Raw genomic sequence first — 17,001 nt, forward strand, 5'->3', positions numbered from 1 at the left:
TTTACACTGGCATTCCCAGGGATCAGACTAGAAGTGGGGGTGGGGGGTGGGGGGGGGGAAGAGAGAATGTCAGAGCTACTTCCATTCTCTCCCAAGAGGCCTTTTGCTGATACACTGAGTAGGCCCTGAAGCCTCAGTTAGGGTAACTTTCAGGTTCAAGAATATTGTCTGTAAACCTGTCCCCTCTGAACTGAATTTTCTTAATTATAATGTAGCATTGTTTCAGTTTCATCTGAGTTATATACTGTTTCTTTTCAGGAATTGATGCTGATGAGTGGGGAAAATTTCTTCATACAAAAAATAAGGTAAGATTGCCATAAATTACTGTATAGTTTGATGTGTTGTGGATCATGAGAGATGAGAAAATATTGGTAGTGCATGATCCAGTTTGCTTTGATTTTTCTGTTCTCATAAACAGCATGCCATTCAACAGAAAGAAAAAAAACAAGTGGGGAAAGCATGGTTCATAAAAAATCTTTCCAATCCCTCTGCCTGTGTATGTGTGTGCATGCATAAAAACACACAGAGACATCATATATCTTTATATACAGAAATATAATTCTCTGTATAAAGATCTATGTTGTCTCTGTGTGGATCTGACCTGGAGGTGAAAAGGTAGGGATTGTTTGAATGGAGTAGTTACCAAACATTCTGTTGGTTTGGAAACAATAATGAAATTAAACCAATTTTAATAATATATCTAAGATTTCACCATAAGCAGATTTCAAAGGATGGATTTTGTTTAATCACAATATAACAGATACTGCTGTGCTTTTTCATCACTAGTAGGCAGTACACATAACATTCAGTAGCAAACTACACAGTTCAGTCACTAAACGTCGGTATACATAGAAATAATTAAGAAAGCTATACAGTCCAGTTATTAGAAGGGCGGAGAGTTCCTCTGCAAGTACCTACTTGTGCTGGGAGCTGTAGGACTGAGCTCCTGGTGGGCAATTTGGAGGCTTGGAGTCCAGATTGAGGATATATCCTAACCGGACAATTTGTAGAACCCACCGGTCGGAGGTTATAAGAGGCCACCTTTGGTGAAAAAACATTAACCTCCCCCCAACTGGCAAGTCATCCGGTATGGACACGTTTACTGAGGCTATGCTGAAGTGGAGCCAGTCAAAAGCCCATCCCTTGCTTTTGCTGGGGAGCTGCAGTGGCCTTAGGAGCGCACTGGGACTGATCCTGGGCATGCTGCCGAGAAGGAGGAGTATACCTACGCCTAGCAAAGGAATAGGGAGCACTCCGCTTCCCTCCAAAAAACCTCCTAGATGAGGAGATAGTAGCAGAAGACGCCCGGTGGGAGAGAGAATCCATAGCATCATTGTGCTTCTTGATCTGGTCAACTAGATCCTATACTTTCTCACCTAAAAGGTTATCCCCCCCCTCCCCGGCAATGAACATCCGCCATCCGCTGCTGGACCGAATGATCCAGGTCAGAGACATGCAGCCATGAGAGTCTGTGCATCACTATACCTTGGGCAGCTATCCTGGATGCTACATCAAAAGTGTCGAATGTACCCCTGGCCAGGAATTTTCGACACGCCTTCTGCTGCCTGATCACTTGGCGAAAAGGCTCGGCCTGCTCCGGAGGGAGTGCATCAACCAAGCTGGACAGTTGCCTCACCGAGTTCCGCAAGTGGACGCTCATGAAGAGCTGGTATGTCTGGATCTTGGCAGCGAGCATAGCAGCCTGATACGTCTTCCTCCCAAAAGAGTCCAAGGTTCTAGATTCTCTGCCTGGGGGCGCCGAGGCATTGTCCCTAGTACTCTTGGCTCTTTTGAGGGCGGAGTCCACCACCATGGAATTGTGAGGTAGCTGAGACCTCATCAATTCAGGCTCACCGTGGATCCGATATTGGGATTCAGTCTTTTTCGGGGTCACGGGATTAGACAGAGGGAATGACCAGTTTCTAATAAGGACTTCTATTATGCAAAGGAGCCGTTGCAGCCTCTCTAGGCAGAGAAGGATAATCCAGGACCTCGAGCATCTCAGCCCTGGGCTCATCCTCAACCTCCATAGGGAAGGGAATAGCCGCAGCCATTTCCCGGACAAAGGAGGTAAAGGATAGACTCTCCAGAGGAGAAAGTCTCCTTTCTGGAGGAGGGGAAGGTTCAGAGGGAATCCCATAGGACTCGTCAGAAGAAAAGTACCTGGGGAGGAATAGCTTAGTGGTTAGTGCAGTGGACTTTGATCCTGGAGAACTGAGTTAGATTCCCACTGGAGCTCCTTGTGACTCTGGGCAAGTCACTTAACCCTCCATTGCCTCTGGTACAAAATAAATACCTGAATATATGTAAACCGTTTTGAATGTAGTTGCAAAAACCTCAGAAAGGTGGTATATCAAGTCCCATTTCCCTTTCCCTTTTACTCCCACGAATGCTCATCTTCAGTATCGGACAAGACATCCCTCAGAGCAGTCCGAAACTGAGCCTGCCTCGATGCCAAGGAGCAACATCCTCGGTGGTGGTGCCGAGAAGTCAACGCCCGCCTGCACTCGGTGAAGCTTCCTCCACCGACGTCGAAGGGGAGTCGACCTGGGTGGCAGCCGACACCAATGCCGCAGGTGGCACCGAGGTCAGGGACCTCACCACAGGCGAAGGGCCAGATACCGCTGCAGCAGACGGTACGGAAGGTGCAAGCACCCCTGACACCGCAGACTGGTGCAGCAATCCTTCCAGAAGCTCTGGAAGCAGGGCCCGCTCGTTGAGAGCCGCCGTCAGACAAGGCTGCGGGGTCGGTAAAGGAGCCGTTGGCAGAATCTGTCGAGGCTTGGGAGCAGATACCGGGCTGCCTGACGACCGACGCATCAGCATCTCCTGAATAGAGGGGGAGCGATCCTCTCAGCGCTGACACTTCTCAGGTGTTGAGTCCCTCGACACCCTGGAGCTCCCGGCATCGTGTGGTGAAGGAGAACGATGATGGTGCTGCTTCGCCTTCGCATGATGCCCGTCATCGAGACGTCTCGGTACCGAAGAGGAGGACGTGGAATCCTCATGCCTCCTAGGGGCCGGGTCCGACGAAGGTCGGTCCCGGGGGGGCCTGCATAGCAGGAGGCCTCGAGGCGTGTGGAGACCCACTCGATGCCTCACTGCTCCCAGCGCGAATTGGTCTTTCAGCAGCCAATACTTCTGCTCTCGATGTCGATGCTTCCCTCGATGTTGATGCTGCTGACCTCGGTACCGATGTCGAAGGACTGGACCGAGCCCCAAAAAGCTTTCCTTGTTGGGCTTCTCGAGATGCTTGAGTCCGTTTCTTCATACGAAGACACAGACTACAAGCAGCTGGGCTATGGTCGGGCCCAAGGCACTGGATACACCAGGTGTGGGTATCGGTACCTGAGATGGTCCGGTTGCACAGAGTACAACATTTGAAGCCGCTGGGAGTCTTCGATGACATGGAAGGAAAAATGGGTTCGGCGAAATCAAAAGACGCGATTCTGCCTGTTAAAAGAAAAAGGCACAAAAATAAAGGAAAAAAACCCCGACTGCGCAGCATGAAGCCGGCTGCGTCAAAAAAGGAAGGAAACTTTAAAAGGGAGAAAAACTAACAAAGTAAAGGTACGCTCTACTTTTTTTTTAGTTTTATTTTTAAAAACGATAACAAAAGAAAAAATCTACAACAAAAAACAGACTCTCTCCTGGGCCTATGAGGAATGGTGAAAAACAACACTGCACCTCAACACGGAGAAAAAAACAACTGAGGGAACGCGCTCGCGACGGGAAATCAGTCTGCGCATCAGGGGCGTAGCTACGGGTGGGCCTGGGTGGGCCCACCCAATTTCAGTCCAGGCCCGCCCACCCAAGCGCGCACACACACTGCAGCAGCAGTAGCGCATACCACTGCAGAGACGGCACCCACTCGCGCTCTGGCTCAGCTGATCTCTCCAGGTTCCTTCCAACCCGATTTCGGCTCGGGCCCGCCCGCCACCCAAGCGCACACACTCACTGACTGCGGCAGCCTAGTGTACTACCACGTCGCGCCGTCGCGGGCACCCGCTCAGGCTCAGCTGAACTCTCCAGTTGCAGGTCGCATCAGGCGTCGTAGTTGTTTTCCATCCTACGCGGACGTGGCTGTGCGTGGCGGCGGGCGTGCTCAGCCTCGCTCTCGCTCTGCTCAGCCTTGGCTCCGTCCGCTTGCTCCTTGTGGCAACTCAACTAACTGGCATCTGACTCCAGTCCCGCCTATACGGGAAGCAGTATAGAGGAGGCTTCCGGGGTAGGCAGAAGGCAGCACTTTCATTACTGAGATGCTGCTGGCGGGCCTTGAAGCTTGGAGGCATGCAGAAGCGGAACGGGGGTGGAGTAAGGAAGGCAATTCTGCACTAGTCGGGTGGGGTGGTGGGGTGGGAGATGGAGGGAGAGCGATTCCAGCCAGACCGAAGGGAAAGGGGGGTTGGGAGAGGGGGTGGAGAGAGCGATGCTAGACCCTAGGGAAAAGAGTGGTGGAGAGAGGAAGGAAAGCAATAACAGGGGAATGGGAAAAAGGGGGGGTGGAGAAAGGAGTGAGAGTGATGCCAGACCAAAGGGAAGCAAGAGGGGGAGGGGAGAGAAAGGTGGGATGCATGAGGGAGAGGAGACTGGGAAAAAGCTGGATCTGTGGAGGGGGAGAACGAGTTGCAGTACTATGAAGCAGGGGAGAGAAGAGGGAGAGAGATACTGGCCCCTGGGTGGGAGTGCAGGAGAGAGAAGGGTGAGGAACATGGGAAGGGGACACAGAGGGCAGATTCTGAACATGGGGGGGACAGGGATGGGAACACAGAGAGCAAATGCTGAACACAGGGGGAATAGGGACAGGGACACAGAGGGGAGGTTATGGATAGGAGAGATAGTGAGTCAGAGGAAATGACAGTGGACATGGAGAGAAAAAAAGTAAAATAGGAGATAAGCAGCAGATGCATATGGATGGAGTACAGAGAGAGGAGAAATAAAGATGGAGAGAGGGGGGAGATACTGGAATGAATCATGTAAAAAGGAGAGGGGGAGACAGGCAGGGTAGAAGGGAAAGAAAAGGCAGGCAGTGGATGGAGGAGGCAGAGAAAGCTGGCAGACACCATATGCAAATGGGAAAGGGCAGACAGTGGATGGAAGGGGCAGAGAAAGCAGACAAGCTGGATGAAAGGGAGAGGGAAAGAGAACAGATGTTGGATGGAAGGGAGAGAGTGAAGAGAAGGCAAGAAAAGCAGAAACCAGAGACGACAAAGGTAGAAAAAAAAGAATTATTTATTTATTTGCCTTAGAATAAAGTAGTATATTGTAAAGTAGTATTGTAGAAAATGAAAATAAGGTGATGTGTTTGTTGGACTATTTTAATACATTTTTGACCAACTTTCAGAGACCAAAACCTACATCCTTAGGTCAGGACAGGACCGTAACAGCAGTATACTGTACTGACCTGAGAAAGGAGGTTTTGGTCTCTGAAAGCTAATTGAAAATGTATTAGTCCAATAAAATGGTATTATCTTATTTTCTATGTTTTGTTTTGTTTTATTTCTGTTTTTTAATTTGTAAAGTGTTGATTGGTATTTGTCAGTTTTTTCAAATTTACTTCTGCTATCTTTATATTTTGCACAGTACTAGGAGACATGCATCACTGTTTCTGTGGTGTTGCATTGTATGCGGAATCTGGCCTCTTGGGGGTTCAGTTTAATTTTTGTCTACATATTTCTATTTTAGTTTGTGGTTACTTATTCTATACTTCGTGAAGATGTATCTGTGCTCTATGTTTGTGAAAAAGACATGGTTTTCTGTTGGCAGGATCATTTTGACTAATGTCTTCTTTATTTTTACAATGGGTGTATTGATGTTCTAGTGCTCACTGCAATGTTTAAGATGCTGTCTTTCCTAGGTACATACTTGCTGTGTGACTCATAGATTATTAGTAAAAATAATATTTTCATATAGAGGAGGAGGTGTTAAAAAATGATCGGCCCCAGGTGTCAAATACGCTAGGTACGCCACTGGCTCTCAGTTCTATATTTTTAAATGTTTGTTATAAAGCAATGTTTGAAGGATATATGCCATTGCTGTTATATTGCAGGATCTTGTCATGAGATGTTTTCCATTATTGCAGACTTAAGTCTGGTCAAGTTTAAGATATGGGATAATGTAACTGGTTGTTTTTTCCATTATGTATGTATGTGGTTTATAATGATGAAGACTACTTACAAATAAGTTTTAACAGAAGTATGTAGTTTAAAAAGGAAAATAACTTCATACTTTTATACTAATTTTGTCTAAAATATAATATATAGAAATGCAATGCCATACATAGGTGACTGCCTGGGCAACTACTAAAATAGGTACAGCGTTAATAACATGGTACTAAATGCTAGTGTAGATATATCTATATATGCAAGCCAAAAACTGGTATTTTGGTATTCTCTGAGGACAAGCAGGCTGCTTGTTCTCACTGATGGGTTGACGTCCGACGGCAGCACCAGGTCCGCAATTCTTCCTAGCAACAAAGTTTGCTAGAGCCCTCGTGTGCACGAGTGAGCACACCGCGCATGTGCGGCCGTCTTTCCGCCCGTCGCGCGAACGTGTCACTCAGTCTCTTTTTTTTTTTCCGTGGTCAGGTCAGCTGTTGTATGGTCGCTCTGCGCCTCAGGAGACAGCCCTTTGCAATTTACCGTCTCTTTTTTCTTCTCTCATTTTTCGCGAGTCCGCTCGCTTGTTCTTCTTAAAAATAAAAAAAAGTTAGACGCTTCACCTTCCTTTTCTAGTTTGTCGGAAGTTTTTTTATTTTCGTTTTGTGTGCGGCCCTCTTGGCCGCCCGTACGGGGTTTTGTTTTTTTCCCTTTTTTGGCGCCATCGCGTCTTTTGATTTCGCCGCCGTGATTTTTCCGTCGATGTCATCGGAGATTGCCAGCGGCTTCAAGAAGTGCACTCGGTGCAGCCAGGTAATCTGTCACTGATCCACACGCTTTGTGTATTCAGTGTCTTGGGGTGAGTCATCGCCCCAACGCTTGCACTTTGTCCCTTGGTCTTAAAAAGTGGACACAAGCATCGAGATTAGCTCAGTGGGGAGTGCCTGTTCCACGCTTCGCCCGGTTCTTTGCGTCAAGCTCGGCGGCGGCAGTGGTGTCAATGTTGGCACCAGAGAGTGCATCAACGTCTGGAGTGCAGATAATGGCTGTCCAGAGACCATCTGATGCTGGCATTAGTGGGCCATCGAGTGGGTCTCCACCTGCCTTGAGGGCTCCGGTGCAGGCCCATCGGGACCAACCCCCTTCGGACCCAACCCCAAGGAGACGTTTGGATTCAATGTCTTCCTTGTCGGTACTGGGGGGGGGGGGGTACCGAGACCGTGCTTCGAGCGAAGGCGAAGAAGCACCGTCATAGGTTGCCCTCCCGTCACGGTACCGAGAGCTCTGTGACGCCGAAGGATTCGGCACCCGTGAAGCGTCAACGCCGGGAGGACCGCTCACGCTCCATACAGGAGGTGTCGATGCGCACTTCTCCGGACATCCCGGTACCGCCTCCTCAGCAGATTCGGGCTTTGACTCCTGCACCGGCTCCCCAGCTTTTCTCATCAGCCACTCTTGACGAGCGCCTCAAAGCCATACTTCCAGGGATCCTGGAAAGACTGCTGCGACAGTCTGCGCTAGTACCGGAGGTGCTTGCGCCTACGGTACCATCGACAGATGCGGCGGCTGGCTCCCCGTCCGTGGTGAGGCCCCCCGGCATCAGTACCGCTTGCAGTGTCGGCTGCCACCCAAGTGGTTTCCCTGTCTACGTCGGTGGAGGGAGCTTTATCGCCATCGGCAAAGGAGTCCACTTCTTGACATCGTCATCGAGGGCATTGCTCCTTGGCGTCGAGATGGGCCCGGTTTCAGACTGCGGTCAGGGAGATCGTGTCTGATACCGAGGGAGAGGCGTCGTGGGAGGCAGAGGAAGACCCAAGGTATTTCTCGGATGAGGAGTCTTGTGGTCTCCCTTCTGATCCTACTCCTTCACCAGAGAGAAAGCTTTCTCCTCCCGCGAGTTTGACTTTCTTTTCTTTTGTCCGAGAAATGTCTACAGCCATTCCCTTCCCAGTGGTCACTGAGAATAAGCCCAGGGCTGAGGTGTTCGAGGTCCTGGACTATTCTTCACTACCTAAGGAGTCATCCACTGTTCCCCTACATAGTGTCATTAAGCAGACATTGATGGTGAACTGGATGAAACCATTATCTAATCCCACCATTCCAAAGAAAGCTGAGTCCCAGTATCGGATTCGCGGGGACCTGGAGTTGATGAAGACCCAATTGCCTCACGACTCTGGGGTTGTGGATTCCGCTCTCAGGAGAGCTCGGAGTTCTAGGGATTACGCCTTGGCGCCCCCGGGGCAGAAGTCTAGAACTCTGGACTCTTTTGTGAGGAAGGCCTATCATTCCTCTATGCTCGTGGCCAAGATTCAGTCATACCAGCTCTACACAAGCATACATATGCGGAATAATGTGAGGCAACTGGCGGACTTGGTCGATAAGCTCCCTTCGAAGCAGGCCAAGCCTTTTTCAGGAGGTGGTCAGGCAGCTGAAGGCTTGTCATAAATTCCTGTCCAGGGGTTCTTATGACACTTTTGATGTTGCTCTAGAGCCGCTGCTCAAGGTATAGTGATGTGCAGACTCTCATGGCTGCGTGCCTCTGACCTGGAGAATCGAGTCCAGCAGCGGATTGCCAGCGCTCCTTGCCGTGGGGGATAACATTTTTTGGCGAGAAGGTCGAGCAGGTGATAGAACAGCTCCATCAGCTGGAAACCGCACTCGACAAACTCTCCCACCGGACGCCTTCAGCATCTACCTCTTCAGGTAGATGTTTTTACGGGGGTCAGAAGAATGCTCCCTACGCTTACAATAAACGCAGGTACAATCCTCCTTCCCGCCAGCCTGCTCAGGCTAAGCACAAGCGCGCTCGTTCACATCAACAGCGTGCGCCTCAACAGGCCCCTGCAGCTCCCCAGCAAAAGCAAGGGACGGGCTTTTGACTGGCTCCAGGTGAGCATAGCTGTCAGAAAAGTATCAGTGCCGGACGATCTACTGGTCGGAGGGAGGATAAAATTTTTTCTCCAAAGGTGTAGCCTCTTGTAACCTCCGATCAGTGGGTTCTCCAAATAGTCCGGCTAGGTTACTCCCTCAATTTGATGTCCAAACCTCCAAATTGTCCACTGGGAGCTCAGTCCTTCAGCTTCCAGCACAGGCAGGTACTTGCAGAGGAACTCTCCGCCCTTCTCAGCGCCAGTGCGGTCGAGCCTGTTCCACTGGGGCAAGAAGGGCTGGGATTCTATTCCAGGTACTTCCTTGTGCAAAAGAAAATGGGGGATGCGTCCCATCCTAGACCTAAGGGCCCTGAACAAATATCTGATTCGAGAAAAGTTCAGGATGCTTTCCCTGGGCACCCTTCTTCCCATGATTCAGGAAAACGATTGGCTATGCTCTCTGGACTTGAAGGATGCTTATACGCACATCCCGATACTGCCAGCTCACAGCCAGTATCTTCGATTTCGTTTGGGGACACAGCACTTTCAGTATTGTGTACTGCCCTTTGGGCTCGCCTCCGCGCCTTGGGTGTTCACCAAATGCCTGGCGGTAGTGGCAGCGTCTCTACGCAGGCTGGGAGTGCATGTCTTCCCTTATCTCGATGATTGGCTGGTGAAGAGCACTTCCGAGGCAGGAGCTCAGCTGTCCATGTAGATGACTATTCAACTCCTGGAGCTACTTGGGTTTGTTATAAATCCCAAAGTCCCATCTTCTTCTAGTTCAACAATTGGAATTCATAGGAGCTCTGCTGGACTCAAAGACAGCTCAGGCCTACTTCCCCAAGGTGAGGGCAGACAATCTTACCTCAGTGGACCCTAGCTTCCCAGTGGCATCAAGCTGCGGGGGATCTAGAGGATACGATCCAGCTGTCCACAGTGTTTCTCAATTCCCTCTCTTGGTGGACAATTCGATCCAATTTGACCTTGGGACGTCCCTTTCAAATTCCTCAGCCACAAAGGGTGCTGACGACGGATGCGTCTTTTCTGGGGTGGGGAGCTGATGTCGATGGGCTCCACACTCAAGGAGTTTGGTCCTTCCAGGATACCGATCTTCAGATCAACCTCCTGGAATTGAGAGAGGTCTGGAACGCGCTAAAGGCTTTCAGAGATCGGCTGTCCAATCAAATTATTCAAATTCAGACAGACAATCAGGTTGCTATGTACTACATCAACAAGCAGGGGGCACCGGATCTTGCCCCCTTTGTCAGGAAGCCATTCAGATGTGGCTTGGGGCTCGCCGGCACGGCATGTTTCTCCAAGCCACCTATCTGGCGGGCGTAAACAACAGTCTGGCCGACAGGTTGAGCAGGATAATGCAACCTCACGAGTGGTCTCTCAACTCCAAAGTGGTACGTCAGATCTTCCGAGCGTGGGGCACTCCCTTGGTGGATCTCTTCGCCACTCGACTCAAACACAAATTCCCTCCGTTCTGTTCCAGGCTTCAGGCCCACGGCAGGCTAGCGTCGGATGCCTTTCTTCTTCATTGGGGCAAGGGCCTCCTGTATGCATATCCTCTCATACCTTTGGTTGGGAAGACTTTGCTGAAACTGAAGCAGGATCCTGGAACCATGATTCTGATCGCTCCCTTCTGGCCGCGTCATATTTGGTTCCCACTTCTTCTGGAGTTGTCCTCCGAAGAACCGTGGAGATTGGAGTGTTTTCTAACCCTCATTACGCAGAACAAGGGGGCGCTTCTGCATCCCAGCCTCTGGTCCCTGGCTCTCATGGCCTGGATGTTGAGAGTGTAGACTTTGCCTCCTTGGGTCTTTCTGAGGGTGTCTCCCGAGTCTTGCTTGCTTCCAGGAAAGATTCCACTAAAAAAGAGTTACTCTTTTACATGGAGGAGGTTTGCCGTCTGGTGTGACAGCAAGGCCCTAGACCCTCGCTCTTGTCCTACACAGACCCTGCTTGAATACCTTCTGCACTTGTCTGAGTCTGGTCTTCAGAATAACTCCTTAAGAGTTCATCTTAGTGCAATTAGTGCTTACCATTACTGTGTAGAAAGTAAGCCTATCTCTGGACAGCCTGTAGTTGTTCGCTTCATGAGAGGTTTGCTTTTGTTAAAGCCCCCTGTCAAACCTCCACCAGTGTCATGGGATCTCAATGTCGTTCTCACCCAGCTGATAAAAGCTCCTTTTGAGCCACTGAATTCCTGCCATCTAAAGTACTTGACCTGGAAGGTCATTTTCTTGGTGGATGTCACTTCAGCTCATAGAGTCAGAGAGCTCCAAGCCTTGGTAGCCCATGCTCCATATACTAAATTTCATCATAACAGAGTAGTCCTCCACACTCACCCTAAGTTCTTGCCCAAGGTGGTGTCGGAGTGCCATCTGAACCAGTCAATTGTTTTGCCAACATTCTTTCCCCGTCCTCATACCCGCCCTGCATTGGACTGCAAAAGAGCATTGGCCTTCTATCTGGATTGGACAAGCCCATTCAGACAGTCTGCCCAAATGTTTGTTTCTTTTGATCCCAACAGAAGGGGAGTGGCTGTCGGGGAAACACACCATTTCCAATTGGCTAGCAGATTTCATATCCTTTGCTTACGCCCAAGCTGGGCTGACTCTTGAGGGTCATGTCACGGCTCATAGTGTTCGAGCCATGGCAGCGTCAGTGGCCCACTTGAAGTCAGCCACTATAGAAGAGATTTGCAAGGCTGCGACTTGCTCATCTGTCCACACATTCACATCTAATTACTGCCTTCAGCAGGATACACTATGCGACAGTCGGTTTGGGCAGTCGGTGCTGCAGAATCTGTTTGGGGTCTAGAATCCAACTCCACCCCCCAGGCCCATTTTTGTTCTTTTCCAGGCTGCACTCTTAGTTTTTATGTTTTCAGGTTATTCTATGTTATGTCCTCGCCGTTGCGAGGCCTAATTGACCCTGTTTGTTGTTTTGAGTGAGCCTGGGGGCTAGGGATACCCCGTCAGTGAGACAAGCAGCCTGCTTGTCCTCGGAGAAAGCGAAAGATACATACTGTAGCAGGTATTCTCCGAGGACAGCAGGCTGATTGTTCTCACCAACCCACCCGCCTCCCCTTTGAAGTTGTCTCTTCCCTTGTCTTGCTTTGTAAGTTGACTGAGGGACACGTTCGCGCGACGGGTGGGAAGACGGCCGCGCATGTGCGGTGTGCGCACGTGGGCTCTAGCAAACTTTGTTGCTAGGAAGAATTGCGGACCTGGGGCTGCCGTCGGACGTCAACCCATCAATGAGAACAATCAGCCTGCTGTCCTCGGAGATACCTGCTACAGGTATGTATCTTTCGCTTTACTTATGCAACTGCTGTTCCCATCAAAAATGAATTGGAGCCAATAATGCTCCCAATAAAATGGTTAGAGATCCAGCTACTAACAACCCTGAAATCCACAATAAGTGCTTTAAAGCAAAATCCAAAAAGCTTTCGGGGGAGGAAGTGACGTCACGGAGCTGAGTGGCCGCTTAGACTACTAGCTCCCGAGCCTCCCTACCTTTATACAGCTATAAGCACTATATTATCCTTTGATATTACATCTGCACTACGCCCGGAGACTTACCCACGGACCGGGGTGCAAAATGAGTAAGAAAACCTCAGCGCTCCCACGGGACAGCGAGCGGGCGACAGTCCGAAAATCAGTGCGGGGCTCATCACGCCATGCTTCCCCTAGGGCGCGGGAGTCCGGGGTCTGATTCAGGCTCTTCGCATGTGGAACGAGGCGATCGTGCGGCTAAACCCAAGGGCCCGCAGGACTTGACAAAGTACTTAGAGGCAATACGTGCAGAAATTCGCGCCTCTAAAAATGAGGTTCTGGAGCACGTGGATGCGCTCAGCGTTGACTTGCGAGAACTTGGAGGTAGAGTGGAAGCGCTTGAAGAGCGAGCGGACGAGCAAGCGGACAAGCATGAGGCCATGGAAGTGAGCATGGCTAAATTAGCTACACAAGCCGAAGATCTGCAGTACAAATTAGATGACATCGAGAACCGCGGACATCGCCAGAATCTTCGATTTCGGGGCGTGCCGGAAAATGGCGACAAGGAGAATGTTCCAGCTGTAGTGCAGGCCCTATGTACGCAACTCTTGGGTGAGACCTTTGACGCTGAAACGCTGGGAATAGAGCGTGCCCACAGAGCTTTGGGTAAACCCAAAGATAATAAGCCGAGAGACATTGTAGTGCGCTTTTCCACCTATGCGTGTAAAGACCAGCTCTGGCAGAAAGCTCGTCAGAATCCTGTTTTACAGTATAATGATGCCCGCGTTTACATCTTTCAAGACCTTTCTTTGTTTACCTTAAACCAAAGGCGGGCTATGAAGCCAGTACTTGAGATTTTGTTAAAAGAAAAAATTGCATATCGCTGGGCTTTCCCCTTTGCGATCTGCTTCGACCTTAAAGGGGAGCAACATCGTTATCGATCGGTGGGAGCTGCGTGGAAAAACCTGCACGAGGCTGGATTAGCCCCTAAGGAGTCGGTACCAGTGGCGATGGCCTCCTCTACTAAGAAACTGTTTCAAAAGTGGCAGAGAGTGGAAAAAGCAGCAAAAGGCCATGGTACCCAATCTTGAGACTGGTAGTCTGAACTGTTTTGATAAGAGTTAGATGGCTGTTAACATGCAAAGGGTACTTGACTTTGAAAATTTGAATGTTTTCTTGAGTTGCTTTTGCAACACATATTGTAAGGCCTGAGACAGGAGAAGGATAATGTAAATGTGAAAACTAAAGGTAGGGGGGGGGGAGGGGCGGTGGGTGGGGGGATTGAGGGGGTATGAGTTTGGCTCCTGGGTCACTGTTCCTCTGCTATCCCATTCAGTGGCTTAGTGCGCTGTTTGGTGGGGGGTCGAAATGGGGGAGGGGAGGATTGGGAGGGTGGATTTGGGGAAGGAACGGGGGGATAGCTGGGGGGGAGGCGGGGGGAGTTCAGGGGAGTAGAGGGGAAGATAGGAAGAAAAATTTTTTTTATCCAGCAAGTGTTCCATATATAGTGAGGTAGATGGTTGACTTTAAAATTCTCACATATAATATCAAAGGTTTAAACACTCCATTTAAAAGGCATTCATTATTTAGGGAATTACAGCTGATGTGCCCCCAAGTGGTATTTTTGCAAGAAACTCATTTTCATAAAAAACATGAGCATCTGTTGACCTCTCTACAGTACCCAAAATTTTTTTATGCTTCTGATGTTAAAGGTGTCAAGAAAAGGGGAGTGGCTATTATGTTCCATAAAAATGTACAGATGCAACTTCTGCACTCCAAGAGGGATGCTGAGGGTCGTTTTCTTTTCCTGCATGTTATGTTTGAAGGAAAGGAATATATGTTGGTAAGCGTTTACGCTCCAAATGAGCGGCAGGAACGATTTTTCCTGCACCTTCGGAAGGAGTTGCAGAACTTTGCCCGGGGCACGGTGATAGTGGCGGGAGATTTTAACGCCACTATGCAACCTAGGTTGGATAAGACTGCTGCTCCCTCCTCCAATGATTACAGAATTTCTAAAGCTTTGGGGAATTTTGTAGAGGCTATGGGACTTTATGATGTATGGAGATTAGACCACCCGGGGAGAAGGGATTATACATTCCATTCACATGTACACTTCTCTCACTCCCGACTGGATTATGTTTTTTTGGACAAGGGCTTGTCAGAAGGCGGGGGGGGGGGGGGGGGGGATCATTCATTGGACATACTACCATTTCAGACCATGCTCCTGTTTGGGCTATAATTCCTTCATTGAAGCGAGATAGTAGGTGGACTCTTAACAATTGTCTACTACAGGATCCAGAGATTGTAGCTAACTTTCGCTCTGGGTTGAAGGAGTACTTTGACCTCAATTTGGACTCTGTGCCAGCTTTAGGTACAGTCTGGGATGCCTTTAAAGCAGTATCTAGAGGCTACTTTATTAAGTGTGCCAGCCAGCGCTCTAGAACCCATAAAGTGAGATTAGCCCAGTGTATGGAGCGGTTAGGTGCTCTGGAGGACAGATATAGGGCCTTTGGCTTGGTATCTGACTTCCGGAAACTACAGGCTATACGACTGGAGCTGGCAGCCTTACATGATGAGAGCTTGCAATTTGTTAACGCATGTTTGCGACAAGTCCATTATGAATTTACAAACAACCGGGCAGGATGCTGGCCACTAAGTTAAGGAAGATGAGGGCAGACAGGCACATCTTGAGAATGAAGGATGATAGGGGTACTATGTTGCACACCTCAGACAAGATTAGGGAGCATTTTGCCCTTTTTTATGAGAATCTCTATAAAGAGGATGCTGCTGTACAGACTGAAGCCATTGACCAATATTTGGCAGACCTGGGTATGTCGGTGTTATCTGATTCACAGAAGAGAGATTTGGAAGCACCGGTGACAGTGAAGGAAGTAACTCAAGTTATTAAAGCGCTGCCGACGGGGAAGGTGCCGGGACTAGATGGATTTACCAATTTTTAAGACTTTTGTGGGGGAATTGGCGCCCTATTTGATGTTGGTTATTAATTCGGTACGGGAGGGTGCACCTTTCCCGAAGTCAATGATGGAGGCTTGGGTGGCGGTGATACCAAAGCCAGGTAAGGATATTACTGAGTGTGCTTCATATCACCCCATTTCGATTCTTAATACAGACGTAAAAATCTTGGCTAAGGTGTTGGCAAACCGTTTGGGTGAGATGTTGCCTAGCTTGGTGCACCCAGACCAAGTTGGTTTTGTAGCAAATAGACAGGCTTTGGACAACATCCGTAGAACGCTGGACCTACTTTATGCAGCTTGGTCGAGGGCCTTGCCAGTGGTATTACTGGGGTTGGAGGCGGAGAAGGCCTTCGACCGAGTCCACTGGGGATATCTGGATAAAGTTTTGAATAGAGTGGGAATTGGCCCCTATTTTAGAACTTGGATTCAAGCATTATATACCTCGCCACAGGCCTGTGTAAGAGTAAATGGTGGGAACTCGGGGATGTTTGGCCTGGGCCGTGGCACTCGCCAGGGATGCCCTCTGTCGCCTCTGCTGTTTGCTCTGGCGATGGAGCCCTTGGCGGTTGCTATTCGGGAGAATGTCGATATTACTGGAGTGTGGGTGAGAGCCAAGGAATACAAGATTGCTTTATTTGCGGATGACGTGCTCTTATCATTAACTAATCCGGTAATTTCCCTTCCAAATTTAATGAAAGAGATAGGGGCCTATTCCAGGATATCTGGCTATAAACTCAACGCGAGTAAGTCTGTTGGGCTGGCTGTGGGGATGTTGCCGGAGCGATTGGAGGCGTTGAGGGCCTCCTTTGCTTTTAAGTGGACAGACCGGGACATTAGATACTTAGGGGTACAGATCCCGGGGAACCTAGCAGATTTGTTTGCTGTGAACTACCCGGCTCTTCAGAAGGAGGTCCTGAGGGATTTAGATAGGTGGAATTCGATGGATCTCTCCTGGTTAGGGCGAATAGCTGCACTTAAAATGAACATTTTGCCCCGATTGCTGTACTTATTTCAGGTACTGCCATTGCGTGTCTCTAGGGCATTTATATCTAAGCTACAGGACAGCCTGATCCGTTTTGTTTGGCACCAGAAACGACCGCGCTTGCCAAGAGCCTTTCTGTATAAAAGTAAGCGAGCTGGAGGTCTGGGAGTGCCCAATCTGTATTGGTACTATTGTGCTGTGCAGGCTAGATCGGCTATGGAGTGGTTCCGAAGGGCAGATCATAAACTGTGGGTCCATCTTGAACAAGATCTAATCGCTTCTCGTAGGCTGGGGCACTTGATGTGGCTTCCGGGCAAATATAGGGGACAAGTTGATCGATTTCCGCCTATGGTGCAGGCTACTTTTTATTACTGGGACCGAATGTTCCGGGAGCGCCGGCCTCCAGTATCTGGATTGGCCCCGATTGTTGACAACCCCCTGTTTGGTCCGGGAATGGGGAACACAATTTTCCGTAAGTGGGCTGCTTCGGGAGTGGAAATGTTGGGTCAACTACATGTAGGAGAGAAGTTGGTGCCCTTTGAGACACTGATGGCAGATTATCGGCTTCAA

The 17,001-nt window shown here is 49.5% G+C and overlaps 1 protein-coding gene across 7 annotated transcripts in view; it reads left to right on the top strand.

The window, feature by feature from the left end:
• DNM1L (dynamin 1 like) overlaps positions 1-17,001 on the top strand; it is an 817,883-nt gene that overhangs the window by 134,941 nt on the left and 665,941 nt on the right. For all 7 annotated transcript variants that reach the window (XM_030213773.1, XM_030213768.1, XM_030213772.1 and 4 more), the window contains one exon: positions 259-305. In XM_030213773.1, the coding sequence (XP_030069633.1) occupies positions 259-305 (47 nt within the window). The remainder of the gene's footprint in view (positions 1-258; positions 306-17,001) is intronic.

This window comes from Microcaecilia unicolor, chromosome 9 (genome assembly GCF_901765095.1).
Source record: "Microcaecilia unicolor chromosome 9, aMicUni1.1, whole genome shotgun sequence".
NCBI classification, from domain to species: Eukaryota; Metazoa; Chordata; class Amphibia; order Gymnophiona; family Siphonopidae; genus Microcaecilia; species Microcaecilia unicolor.